Source organism: Rhinolophus sinicus, chromosome 3 (assembly GCF_057876585.1).
Source record: "Rhinolophus sinicus isolate RSI-liver-muscle chromosome 3, RSI-T2T, whole genome shotgun sequence".
Lineage (NCBI taxonomy): Eukaryota > Metazoa > Chordata > Mammalia > Chiroptera > Rhinolophidae > Rhinolophus > Rhinolophus sinicus.
In genome coordinates, this window is record NC_142503.1 from 201340065 (window position 1) to 201353328 (window position 13264).

The 13264-nt window shown below is 57.3% G+C and overlaps 1 protein-coding gene across 2 annotated transcripts; it reads left to right on the top strand.

Annotated features, from left to right (window-relative positions):
• Positions 1-3780: 3780 nt before the first annotated feature.
• Positions 3781-12210, top strand: PLD4 (phospholipase D family member 4). Of its 2 annotated transcripts, XM_019747315.3 has the most exons (11): positions 3781-3949; positions 5239-5328; positions 5716-5915; positions 6330-6513; positions 6706-6826; positions 7346-7473; positions 8062-8262; positions 8887-9026; positions 9137-9302; positions 9376-9472; positions 10012-12210. In XM_019747315.3, the coding sequence occupies exons 1-11, from the start codon at positions 3923-3925 to the stop codon at positions 10212-10214; spliced, it is 1557 nt and encodes a 518-aa protein (XP_019602874.2). In that variant the 5' UTR covers positions 3781-3922; the 3' UTR covers positions 10215-12210. The 2 variants fall into 2 exon arrangements, with proteins under 2 accessions (XP_019602874.2, XP_019602875.1); XM_019747316.3 differs by lacking the exon at positions 5239-5328.
• Positions 12211-13264: the final 1054 nt, after the last annotated feature.

The following is a 13264-nucleotide window of genomic DNA, read 5'->3' on the forward strand; positions in this document are numbered from 1 at the left end:
ATACCTTCAGGAGTCAGGAGTGTGGGACCACGTCTAGAGGTGAGGCCTGGAGGGAGCAACAGACGTGGTCTCACCTCTTTGGCCCCACTTGTCCCCAAAGACAATTAATCAAAAGACATCTTTAAGAAGTGAAAAGGAAAAAATATTAAGTATATTTAAGTCTAACAAATAATTTGTTCCAAAATATATAATAACTGCTACAAGCCAGAAAAGGCTAGATGACCCAATAAAAAATGGGCAAATGTCATGATCAGGCAGTTAGCAGGAGGATATCCGAGTGGTCAGATAACTACATGAAAAGATGCTCCATGTCATCTGGCGTCGGAGAAATACAAATTAAAACCATGAGATACCATGGCGCCCACCAGCATCGCTCAAACCAGGGTCTGCGTCATGGCTGGTGAGAGCAGAGCAGTTTGATGATTTGGGGGAAACTGGCAGTGTTTACTAGGGCCTTAATTTCCCTGCCTCTGGCCCAGCGATTCCACTAGGCACAAGATCACCAGAGAGTGCAAGCGTGCTCTCAGCAGCTCTGATCACACAGTCCCACACTGGGGACACCCATGGCCATCAACACAGCAGGTGTCGCTCCTGGTACGTCTGTGCACTGAACAGAACGCAGCAATAGAGAGGAACTTTGACTTCACACCTTCCGATGAATCCATAGGCATAGCCAGAAGCTAACATGTAAATGCAGTGAGCATGTGTGTCACGTCACAGTCCTGGTTACCTCTTGGAGGAGGTGTCGGCTGAGAAGGTGGTTGAGGGAATGTCTTGCGTCTTCATCTGAATGGTGACCACACAGGTGCGTTACGTTACATTCATTAGGTCGAGCTCTTGAAATCTGTACCCCCTGCATATACAAGTGTGTGTTATATTGTTACACTGTAATAATAATTTTTAAAAGTGATGAAGAATAGAAAATGAGTTTAATGGAGTGAAGTTGTTCCTAATACCCTCCTGTTATCTTTTAAGTATCTGTACGGTCTGTTCCTTCTTTCTCACTGCCTGTATTGGTGATTCGTACCTTCTTTCTCTTGTTCAGTCTTACTGGGTGTTTGATTTTGTGGATTTTCTCTATTATGCGTTTACTTTTCTTTTCTGTTTCATTAGTTTCTGTTCTTATTTATTATTTGTTGGTTTCTTTTTCCCCCTGTTTTAGACTTTCTCTTTTCCTTTCTTCCCTCCCTCCTTCCTTCCCTCCTCTCTTTCTTTCTTCTTTCTTTCTTTCTTTCTTTCTTTCTTTCTTTCTTTCTTTCTTTCTCTCTTTCTTCTCTCTCTCTCTCTCTCTCTCTCTCTCTCTTTCTTTCTTTCCTTCCTTCTCAAGATGGATAAGCATTGATTTCCAGAATTATTTTTCTGATATATCTATTTAAGGCGATAGATTTCCTTCTAAGCATAGTTTTAGCTGATCCCATAAAGTTTGATATATTGTGTTTGCATTATCAGTCAGGTAAAACAATTTCTCATGTCTATTATGATTTTTTTCCTTGACTCATGAGTTTTTCAATGTATGTTGAGAAATGACCAAACATTTGAGAATTTTCCAGTTATTCTTTTGTTATTGATTTGTAGCCTATTTCCACTGTGGTCAGAATACATTAAATTATTTCATCCAGTTTAGAGAATGCTCTGTGGCCCATATAGGGACAATTTTGAAAACTGTCCCATATGTTCTTGAAAAGAATATGTATACTTCCATTAAAAAAATTTTCTTTTTATTAGGGAATATTGGGGAACAGTGTGTTTCTCCAGGGCCCATCAGCTCCAAGTCAAGTTGTTGTCCTTCAATCTAGTTGTGGAGGGCGCAGCTCAGCTCCAAATCCAGTCGCTGTTTTTCAATCTTAGTTGCAGGGGGCGCAGCCCACCATCCGATGCTGGAATTGAACCGGGACCTTGTTGAGAGCTCGCGCTCTAACAAGCTGAGCCATCTGGCCACCTCTCCAGAAGCTCAGCGGCAGCTCATTGTCTTCAGTCTAGTTGTGGAGGGCGCAGCTCACTGGCCCATGTGGGAATCGAACGGGCAACCCTGTTGTTAAGAGCTCACACTCTAACAAACTGAGCCATCTGGCTGCCCTATACTTCCTTTTTTTTTTCTTGTCAATTTGATCAGCTTTACTAATTGTGCTCAAGTTTTCTTTAGCCACATTAATTTTTTACTTTTTTTTCTACTTTTTCTACTAGTTACTGTGAGGTCTGTGTTAAAGTCTGTCACTGCCATTGTGGATTTCTCTATTTCCCCTTTCATTCTGTCAGTTTTTCTTCATTTATGTTGAAGCTTTGTTGTTAGGTGCATATAATTTAGAATTGTTGTATTCCTGGTTGATGAGTCTTTTTATCATTATGAAGTCTAAAAAATTTTATTCCATTTTTTTATTTTTTTAAATAATTTTTTATTCTTCATTTACAGTTGACATACAATATTATATTAGTTTCAGGTGTGACAATGAAGAAAATTAAGTAAATCCTCCAAATCTATAAGAAAAAGTCAACAACTCAATTTAAAAATGGGCCAAAGACATAAATAGGGCTTCATGGAAGAGGAGGCCCTCATAAGGGGCAAACACAGAAACACACACCACGTCCTTCACAATCAGGTAATTCGGGCATCATTCATACCCACAAGGCTGGCGAACTTACAACGTCTGACGTCACTATGTGTTGTGGGGGACGTGGAGCAATGGGAGCTCTGAGCAGCCACTTGAACAACAACTTGAAACTATCCTGGAAAGTGAGGATGCGTTTGTTAATGAAAAAAACCCTGGCCCTGATCCAGCAAAATTCAGGCATCAGCGTCCCAGCCAGAGAGCAGAGACCACCCTGGTTGTGGCCTGGAAATGACCCCAAGGCCAGATTGGCATAGAGGGTCCAGGAAGAAAGTGAGGGATCTGGGGGGCACTCTTCCCTATTCCCTTCCCAGCCCACCCACCCTGGCCCAGGGATCCCCTGTTGACCCTGACCTTGGGAACTGCTACCCACCTGAGTGGCAGGTGGTCACCCTGAGGCCAGCACCCTATACAGGGTCCCCTATAGCCCCTGCCCTGAATGAGAACTTACAAGGGGAAGCTGGGGCAGACACTCAGAACTCATTTAAAGTGAAAGAGCTATTCTAAGGGTCAAGTCTGCAGTGCAGCAGGGTCCTATATTCAGGAAGCCCCAGTGGGAGGGTGAGGGGTGAGGCAGAGCCCCTTGCTAGGGCTGAGCACGGCAACCTACAGCTGGGCCTCCCTTTTCAGACAGGCCAAGGAGTGGCCCCACCTGCATTTTCCAGGATGGAGGTCCTCGCTGCTACCATTTTCCAGCCTTCCTTGCAGCTAGGTGTTACCATGTGACTAAGTTCTAGATCATGAGATATAAGTGGAAGTGTCCTATGGGACTTCCAGGAAGCCTCTGGGACGTCCTTAACACTCTGCTAGGAACATGGAGGTGATGGCTGAGCTTCAGCAGCCATTGTGGGGCCATGAAACTGCTGGTCAACCCTAGGAACCAGCTGAGAGCTGGAGGGACCTGGCTCCCATGGCTGCGGAGCCAACACCATCTCTAGGCTGCCAGCCCCTGAACTTGGTTAGTGTGAGAGAAAAAGAAACAATCTTCCTCAAGCCACAGTTCGTTGGGTCCCTGTGGCTTGCTTTAGGCCTAACTGATACATAACTCTGTGCCTGGAATGCTTCCTCCTTGGGAGGCAGAAGGAAGAATGATTTTTGTCTGGAGGTGAAAGTTCTCAGCCCCACCCCCAAGCTGGCCCACCCTGCCTCAGATGTCTGTTGAGAGAGCAGAGGGAGGCATCAGGACTAAGAGGAAGTGACCACAAGGGGAAGCAGGGCTGCAGAGAGGATGCAGGTGGGGGTGGGCGGGTAGAGGCAGCCTCTGGAGCCCGTCCACCCGGAGAGCTGAGGGCCTGACATCTGGGGCTGGAGCCAAGATGGGTGTCAAGGCAAGACCCCCAGAGGTAAGTGCCAGCGAGGCCAGGGCCTGGGGGAGCACCCTCGAGCCTGAGCTCCCTTCTGGGGGTGGGGAGGCACCCTGACTCCCCTCTGTGGGGACTTCCCAGCAGGGAGGGGTGCCAGCCCTCAGGGACTCTGCCAGAGTCACCCTCTCTCGTTCTGGTTTCCAGGCCCCCACCACCCTGTAATGTGCTGGCTCGGGGCAGACACAGCCCCCAGGCCCAGCTCCTGTGGCCTCCCTCGCCACGCTGAGGCCAGCCAGTGTGTCCCATGGGAGGACAGCCCCTGACAGACCCCAGACACCGAGGGCTGAGCAGGCCGCTCCTGACCTGTCCCAGGCCCCAGGCCGCAGAGGCCTTTCCCCACCAAGTCCAGAGGAAGAGAGGGGAGGCTGTGCCCGTCCCTTGTGGACATGTCAGAGGCTGCCCGACCAGGGTGACCCAGTCACCGTGCATAGGCTCTTCTCTACCCCAGGGAGGACACACTGAATTCAGGAACACCCTGCATATGGTGCCATTTGAGGCCACTGTGGGGAGAGGTCCAACGCCAGCAGAGGCCCAGCCGATCTGCCTTCTGGCTCCTTGGGGAGTGACCATTCTGAGCAGATGAATCCTCTGTCCCCAGCTGGCTGCAGAGTCCCGCTGCAGAGGGAGAGTCCCTGGACAGCATCACAGGGTCCCCACTCAGCCCACAGTCCCCCGATAGTGTTGTGGGGTCCCATGGTCCCAGCCCATGGTCCCCTGGTAGCATCACGGGGTACCCACTCAGACAATTGCCCCCCTGGTAACATCAGGGGGTCCCCACTCAGCCCATACTGGGCCTCTCCACCCTCTCTGTGTGGCACCTTCCCAGCCAGGACAGGGGACCAGCCTGGGAAGGGAAGCGGTTATTTTTAGGCCTGTAATAAGGACCAAACTCAAAAGCAGAACCATCTCTCACACTCACTGCAGTTGTGGTTGAAACAAGGAACTGAGATTCTGACACCAGAAACCCACCAAGAGGGAGACCGAGAGAGGGGAACACACAGCCACTCACACACACACACACACACACACACACACACACACACACACACACGAAAGGCCAGGAGCTCTGCCAGTGTCAGGGCCCACCACCAGCTGAGTGGAGCCTCACACTCGGGGTGTGACCTTGGGCAGGAGTGGGGAGGCCTCTGGGGGTTGAGCAGGTGTCTGCAGGTCCCCCACGGGGTGTCCCGGGCACCCAGCTGCCTGGGCACCGTGGGCCACTCTGGGCTGGGTTGGGGCTGCGGGTGACACCAGGCTGCTCTATGCAGGTGCTGAGGCTTCCACAGAGAGCTTCGGTGGCCCCTGCATGGCCCTGCCCCATGCCACCCCCCAGCTCACGGAGCAGAGAGGCGGGCATGGTAGGACTGAGAGCCGAGGCCTCACAGGGCCCCATGGGCAGGGTGGCAGGGACAAAACCAGCCATGGGGGAGCCTCAGTGTCACCCCAGCCAGCGGGCTGCTCAGCATCTGCCCACCTCCTTGTCGTGGGTGGGGGGAGTCCTGGGGAATAGTCAGTTACCATGTGACACAGAGTGGGTCCCAGACCCCCTGATCCTACCAACACGGTGGCTTTGGGCCCTGCTGCGTGCAGTGCCATTCCTCTCTCCCTTGCCCACTCGCCCCACCCCAGCAGCAGGGCTGGCCTTCCCTGGGAGCTGGGGACACTCTCTGTCTCAGCACTGGAGGGACCCTCACGGCCCACCCGGAAGTAGGGCATGCCCACACAACCGGGGACGCCTTCTCCAGTTGCAGGCGCTGAAAAAACTGGCCATGCTGTGGCTTGGCACCGTGACTCTCATCTACCTCTTGTGGCAAGTACCCCATCTGTCCATCTGGGGCCAGCTGCACCCCAAGGAAGGGCCCACCAGGTCCCGGGGACGTGGCTCCAGCCTGACCTGGAAGCCCCTTGGAGGGGAGACCACGCAGCAGCAGCTGGACTCCTGCCAGTGAGTGACCTGCAAGGTCTGCTGGGAGGGTGGGCAGGTCTCAGCCCCTGGACACCGCCTGTGGTCCCCCTGGGTTCTGCTCGGTGTGCTGAGTTGCCGTCTGCCAGCTCCTATTGGAAGATGCAGTTTCCTGGGGAAAGTGGACAGTGAGGTGAGGGTCCTGGGGGTGGGGTCTGGGTCCCCAATTTGCTCTGCTCTTAGGCCACTCCCTGGATGTCACCGTCCCCCTCAGGCTAGCCTTGCCCAGTATGGTCGGCTGCGCCTCCCTGCACATTTGGCCTGGGCTCAGCCTTGGGGCCACGTAGGCAGTGACCCTGATACCCCCTCGACTGGCTAGTGGGGACAGAGCAGGTAATGGCAGGCAGGCTGATGGCTTCTGAGGCCAGGCTCGGGCCCCACTTGCTGCCTCTGCAGGTTGGTCCTCGTGGAAAGCACCCCCCAGGACCTGCGGTTTGCAGCTGGCAGCCCGTCTGCCCAGCCCCTGGCCCAGGCCTGGATGCAGCTGCTGGACACTGCCCAGGAGAGCATCCACGTGGCTTCCTACTACTGGTCCCTCACAGGGGCCGACATTGGGGTCAACGACTCGTCGTCCCATCTGGTATGTGCCTCGCCCACCCCTCTCCCGCCCCCCTCTGCAGGTGGTCCCCTGCAGGCGCACTGCCAGTTGGCAGCACATACGTCTGACTCTGAGCTGTGGGCAGTCTGGGTGGCCCCTGGGGAAGGCTGGGTCCTTCCTGCTGGAAGGTATGGAGGGCTGGCCTGGGCTTGGCACTCAAGGCTGGGTTCGCAGGGGGAGGCCCTTCTGCAGAAGCTGCAGCAGCTCCTGGACAGGAACGTCTCCCTGGCTGTGGCCACTAGCTACCCGACGCTGGCCAGGAACTCTACTGACCTGCAGGTCCTGGCTACCCGAGGTAGGTGCCTGCCCTGTAACCTCTGTGCCAGGGCCGGCGTGGCTGACGGCTGGAGCCATGGAGAGGGACCCTGCAGCGGGGCTGCTGTGGGGAGGCCGGGAAACACCCTGCACTTCCCCAGGACCATGGGAGGCAGGAGTCCAGGGCTGCCAGCTCCTTCCTTCTGGCCAGTCAGCTCCACCAAGGCTGGCTGGTTCCAAGGAGCTGGGAGTGTCCCTTTCCACGGGGCACAGCATAGGGTGGCCTTGGGTCCTGCTGAGCCCAGGTGCTCTAACCTGTGGGTGGAGGCTCAGCTGGGCGCAAGAGGCAGTGGGCACCATCATTACAAAGGCAGGCTCTGGACTGGAGCTGCAGAGAGGCCCAAGCCAGTGAATGCCTCAGTTTCCCTACCTGAAAATGGGGATGATAATAGCATCAACCCACTAGGGCTATCGTGAGGATAAATGAGCCAACCCACCTGTAAAGAGCTGAGTTTCACCAGGATGCTAGCTCAGTCTGTTGTCCTGGACTCTCGGCCAGGTGCCCAGGTGCGACACGTGCCCATGGGGCAGCTCACCAGGGGCGTTCTGCACTCCAAATTCTGGGTCGTGGATGGGCGGCATATCTACATGGGTAGTGCCAACATGGACTGGCGGTCCCTGACACAGGTGAGTACCAGAGCCCAGAGAGGGACACCCACCTGGCGCTCGTCCCCTCCCTACACTCTGGGGGCTTTGCCTGATGTCCCCTGCAGCTAGTCACTGAACGGAAGCTTGGTTGATGCAGCCACTTCTATAGCATAAGCACAGCGGGACCCACAGGAGGCTGGTCCCTTCAGTTACAGAATTGTACACAGCCACTGGGCTCATGCTGTGGGACCTCCTGCAACTGGTCACTTCAGCCTGGTCCCTTTTTGGAAAAGCAAGGCATTAAAAACCTGTCCGAGAATGATGGCAATGGTAATCATGGTTGGCATGTGACGAGAGAAGAATGATCTTTTCTTCCTTCTTTGTGTCTGTATGCATTTTCTGTGATTTTTTGGGTAATAAACATGTATTGCTTTGATCGTTGGAATACAATATTCGAGAAAAACAGGGACCCACTGGGCACCCCACCCCAGAGCTTCCCCAACACTCTGCTACACTGCTATGGGCGGACCACCCGCGTGGGGGCTGCAGCCGTCCAGCCCCCGGCTTGGGGGACCCACACAGGGCACAGAGTGGCCTCCTCCCACAGCCGCTGTCCCATTCTTGCAGGTGAAGGAGCTTGGCGCAGTCATCTACAACTGTAGCCGCCTGGCCCGGGACCTGGAGAAGACCTTCCAGACCTACTGGGTGTTGGGGGCGCCCAAGGCTGTGCTCCCTAAACACTGGCCTCGACACTTCTCATCCCACTTCAACCGCTTCCAGCCCCTCTGGGCCCGCTTCGCCGGAGTGCCCACTACGGCCTACTTCTCAGTAAGAGGGCTCGAGCAGTGTCCCCGCCCTCCTGGCCGGCCAGACCCTGCTGCACCTGGGCCTGCTCTGCAGACACCACAGCACTGCTGGGTCCTCAGGGACATAGCCCAGGGAGCCAGCGCTGTGGGGGGCTGTGACCCTAGGGCGAGGCGCAGGCTGTCATCGGCAGGCCCCGGGGCAGTGCCAGGTGTCCTGTGGCCCTGGGGTCGCCAAGCACACTGCCGGGTGGGGTCAAGAGGCCGGGGAGGTAGGGACAGGAACAGCTCGTCATGCGATTCTGCTGCCCTGCAGGGAAAGGCGGCAGACTGAGGGGCGGGCGGCTCGTGCCCACCAGCAGATGCCCTCTATCGGGGGTGGCCCCCCAGCTGCGTCAGTGGCTGACCTACAGAGCAGGGTATCAGAGCAGGGCACGTCCCTGAGCGGGTGCAGAAGCCTTGCCTGGCACGGGGGCTGTCGCTCAGAGAAGCCAGGGCCAGCCCTGCTGTCCACCCAGTTCTCCAGCCAGTGCCTCTTGTCCTCCTCCTGGATCCCAGATGTGGGCAGTGGGTGCATGGTGGGGTCACAGGTCCAGGAGCCAAGCGGCTCAGCACGGGCAAGCCCTCGGGGCCTTGTCTCCCTGTACAGGCGTCGCCGCCCGCACTCTGCCCCTATGGCCGCACCCGGGACCTGGAAGCACTGCTGACAGTGATGGCGGCGGCCCGGAGGTTCATCTATGCCTCCGTGATGGAGTATTTCCCCACCACACGCTTCAGCCGCCCTGCCAGGTGGTTCTGGGTGGCAACCGGGGGCCTGCAGGGTGGGGAAGTTTCTGCCAGTGGGCACACTCCCCTCCTGCCAGGACCTGGCCCGAGGACCTTGACCTTCCCCTCCCCAGGTACTGGCCAGTGCTGGACAACGCGCTGCGGGCGGCGGCCTTCAGCAGAGGCGTGCAGGTGCGCCTGCTGGTCAGCTGTGGCCTCAACACGGACCCCAGCATGTTCCCTTACCTGCGGTCCCTGCAAGCCCTCAGCAACCCCGAGGCCGGCGTGTCAGTGGATGTGGTGAGGATCCGGCCCTGGGCTGGTGGGGGGGTGGCCCTTCCCTCCCTGACACGCTCCCTCTCTGTCCTCAAAGAAAGTCTTCATTGTGCCCGTGGGGAACCACTCCAACATCCCGTTCAGCAGGGTGAACCACAGCAAATTCATGGTCACGGAGAAAGCGGCCTACATAGGTGAGCCGCTGGGGGAGGTTGGGCAGGGTCTCAGACCCGGGCAGCCTCAGGGCCCTAAGCTGTGAGGGTGCCAGGTTAGGGGACGGGACTCACAGAGGCCACACAAATCCGCAGAAGGGGCCATGCCCCCAGGCCGTGGCCAGGCCAGGGTGCTGAAGGGGACACTGCTCTTATATGCCGTGTGCATCCTGCAGGACAGGGGCTGCTGAGGGGTCTCTATGGGGTCTCCCCTGGAGTTCTGAGGACAGGCCACCAGCCCTGCTGTCACCCAGCCCCACAGGGGCAGCAGGGGAATCCTAGCACCGAGTCCCAGAACACTGTCAGGACACCTGTCCCCAGATGATGTGGGCATAGTTCCATATGAAGAGCTAGCTGGCCATCCTGTCGGGAGGGGCTGCCATGGGTGGAGTTCGATGGCAGCAGAGCAGCTGTGGTGCCCATGTGTCTCCAAAACTGTGACTGAGGCCATAGGATTGGCCAGGCTGGAGGGGCCTGTATGAGTCCAGTTGCCCAGCATTGCTTTCTCATATGCCCCACAGGTACCTCCAACTGGTCGGAAGATTACTTTAGCAGCACCTCAGGTGTGGGCCTGGTGGTCAGCCAGAGGAACTCCAGCACCCAGCCAGGGGTGGCCACCGTGCAGGAGCAGCTACGGCAACTATTTGAGCGAGACTGGAGCTCCCGCTATGCTGTGGGCCTAGACGGACAAGCCCAGGGCCAGGACTGTGTGTGGCAGGGCTGAGGTATAGCCCTTCCCGGCTCCCAGCCTGCACAGCTCTCAGTGGACACTGGCCTTCCCATCTGTCCCCCAGTCTGAGCTCCAAGTAGCTTCTGCTTCACAAGCCCTGGTCAGAGTCAAGACTGCCCAATGTCCAGAGGTGCAAACTGTTTGCTCCCCCCTGCTCTCCAAATACAGCCCCCTAAACCTCACCTCCTCCAGGGAACCCGCCAGGATGCTTCTCCCCGACTCCCACAGAACTGCAATCTTGGCCCACAAGTGGGGCCTTTGGAGTATGTATGCCTCCCCATCTCTCTGTGTGCACCCAGCAGTGTTGCACCCCCCCCCCCCCAGCCTGAGGCTGGAGTTTCGGCCTCCTGACACTGCAAAGAGCCCATGTCCACATGGCTGCTGGGCAAGGTGGTGAAGGGTGTCTGCCATGGGAGCTCGTGACTCTCGTCAGTGCCCAGTCCCAGCCCACAGAAACCCAGGGATGGGGCAGCAGGTGGGCACACGAGTGACTATGGAGGGATCCTTCATGCCCAGAGCCCTTGGCTGGGGGCGGAGAGCAAGAGCAAATGGACTGGCCTCCCCATGACCACCAGGTGCATTCTGGGCAGTTGGTTGTTGGTGTAGCCGACAGAGACTCAGGGCTGTGGGGCAAGGCCTGCTGCAGGGGTTGGGGTGTGGGGGTGTGTGTGTGGGGGAGTGGGGAGGGTCGGAGGGGCTGGGGGTGGGCCCAGGACTGTGGGGCGGAGCCTGGTGCCTGGGGGTGGGCCCAGGACTGTGGGGCGGAGTGAAGACCTAGGATTGAGCTGGGGAAGGGGATGCCAAACTTGCATGGGGTTGGATGCAGCCCCCCTGGAGCTCGCCCTACCCGGGCACCACCTCGGCACCTGCTCTGCAGAAGCAGGCTCTGAATTCTGTTCCAGCCTTTCCAATAGGAATGCTGGATCAGATGACTGTCTCTCCGACTGGCTGCTGACCAGGCTGCGAGTCCACCTGCCATGGTGGAAGCCCCGAGGTCACGCAAGGCTGGAGCGTGGGCTTGGCTCAGTGGTCCAAGGGGCACTAGATGCCAAGGGAGCTAAGCAAGTGGATGCCAGGGTCCTGCTCTCCCACCTCCTGGGCGCCCTTTCCCAGCCCCCACCCCAGTCCCATGCCCCTAGGAGAGCAGCTAGATTGCCGTTGGACCCCTCAGACATCAGCATCCTCTCTGTGAAGGGGCTCCCCGCACACGCAGCCTGCCTCCCTGCCCAGACATGCAGCGCCGCAAGGCTGCTGGGGCCTGTGGGGGCTGGCCTGCTGGGAGCTGCACAGATCAAGACAGGCCCGGCGCCTCCCATTCCCTGCCCAGGTGCAGACATCAGCCCGGACCTGCCTGCCCTCCAGGGCTGTTGGGCAGGCGTGCTCTCTGACTGTTGGTCCTGCAGCTGCATGTGTCTTGGAGCTCTCAGCCTGCTCCCCAGGTCTATCAGCTGTTGTCCAGGATGGCTCTGTGCTCCAGGCCACAATGGGACAAGTAGAAAGGCCACAGCCAACTAACCGCCCAGTGGTCCTCAGCCAGGGCAAGTTTCCACACACTTCCGGTCTAGTGGCCACACTTCAGTGGTAGCTGGGAAGGCCTGCTCCCAAGAGACCCACTCCCCGCTTCCTGGGATTCTGCCCTTTGTGAGCCCCTCCCCTTGAGGCTCAGGGAGACCTGTCCTTGCTAGTAACCAATAGACTGCACAGAGGTGGTTCTGGGATGTAAGATGTAACAGTTGGGAGCGCCCCCTGCTGGTGGCTGCTAGGCTGGGAGACTTCCCACAGAGAGGCCTGCATGGCACTGAATGTTGCCAAAAAGAAGGCCAGTTTCAGAAGCATCTCCTTCCACAGTCAAGTCTGGAGATGAAACCGCAGCCTCACCATCACTCAATCACAGCCTTGTGGGACCCTGGGAAGAGGACCAGCTGAGCTGTGCTTAGACTCCTGGAGCACAGAAACTGGGAGTGATAAATGTGTGTCTTTAAGTCGCTAATTTGTGGTGATTTGTCACATGGCACAGCTAATTCATACACAGTGGGATTGGGGGTCTGTGCTGCTCAGCAGCCCCCATGGGATGTGACCGCTGCCTCTCCGGCCTCCAGACCAAGGCCCAGTACCGCAGGCGTTGACTCCAGGGTCAGAGAGCGCTGAAGACCTCACAGAGCTGGGCAGGCCCCACTGCAGTGTTCTCAGGGAACTGCATGGCCAGGCCGGGAGGCTGGAACCTGGGGGTGGAGCACGAGAGCAGGATGAAGGACACACTGACCTTCCCTCACGCCCCCACTCAGGGCCCTGGTGTCAGCTCACTTTCCAGAGGATTCCATGCCCCTAACTTGGTGACTTCCTGCCAGCCCTAGGCAGACATGTCTTGCCTGCAGTGGCTCGGGGGACGGACTCAGCCTCTCCTCCCCACCCACAGTCCCGCTCCCTGTGGCTGCCACCCTTCCGGGCCCTCAGTCCTCCAGAGGGGCTCAGAGCCCAGCTCTTCTCCTGTACTCACAGCTATGACAGCAGCCATGTCCCTGAAGGGAGAAGGGGCATGTCACCAGGAGCCCAACTGGGCCAGGATCCTCAGAACACTGCGTGCCCGTGGGACCAGGAGGGTGTCTGGGGCAACTGGGAGGAGGAGACGCAGCCACTTAGGGACGCCTTTGGACCTCATTCTCCACCCCAGGTGGACTGGCTGCCCTTAGCTGTCCTTGGCTGAGGGCGCTCAGAGCAGGGCGCTGCAGTGAAGGGAGCTTGAGATGGGCCTCTGTCCTGGCCAAAGACCTACAGACCCTGCAGGCTGAGGCCCTCTCTGTGCTGGCCCTGCTCTGCCTTCCAGCTGGCGGGGGCATGCGTGCTCGTGTCCCCTGCCACACCGATCGCCCGGGCTCCTGCCTTCCTCCTCCTGGTCTCTGCCAGCTGCTGGCTCATAAGACGACAAATGGTTAAGTGAAAGCCACTCTGAGATTCACCGTGACTGTTTTCCAGAGTGACTCAGTAGAGATTAGGACCAGGAGTGTGTGTGTCCCCAGACAAAAGCCCTCGCAGCCACTACCGTG

Excerpts from the sequence above, each read along its gene's own strand:
- PLD4 (XM_019747315.3), top strand. The coding sequence starts at position 3,923 with ATGGGTGTCAAGGCAAGACCCCCAGAG. Across the intron at positions 6,514-6,705 it reads ACGACTCGTCGTCCCATCTG|GGGGAGGCCCTTCTGCAGAA; the intron begins GTATGTGCCTCG and ends CTGGGTTCGCAG. Across the intron at positions 9,303-9,375 it reads CCGGCGTGTCAGTGGATGTG|AAAGTCTTCATTGTGCCCGT; the intron begins GTGAGGATCCGG and ends CTGTCCTCAAAG.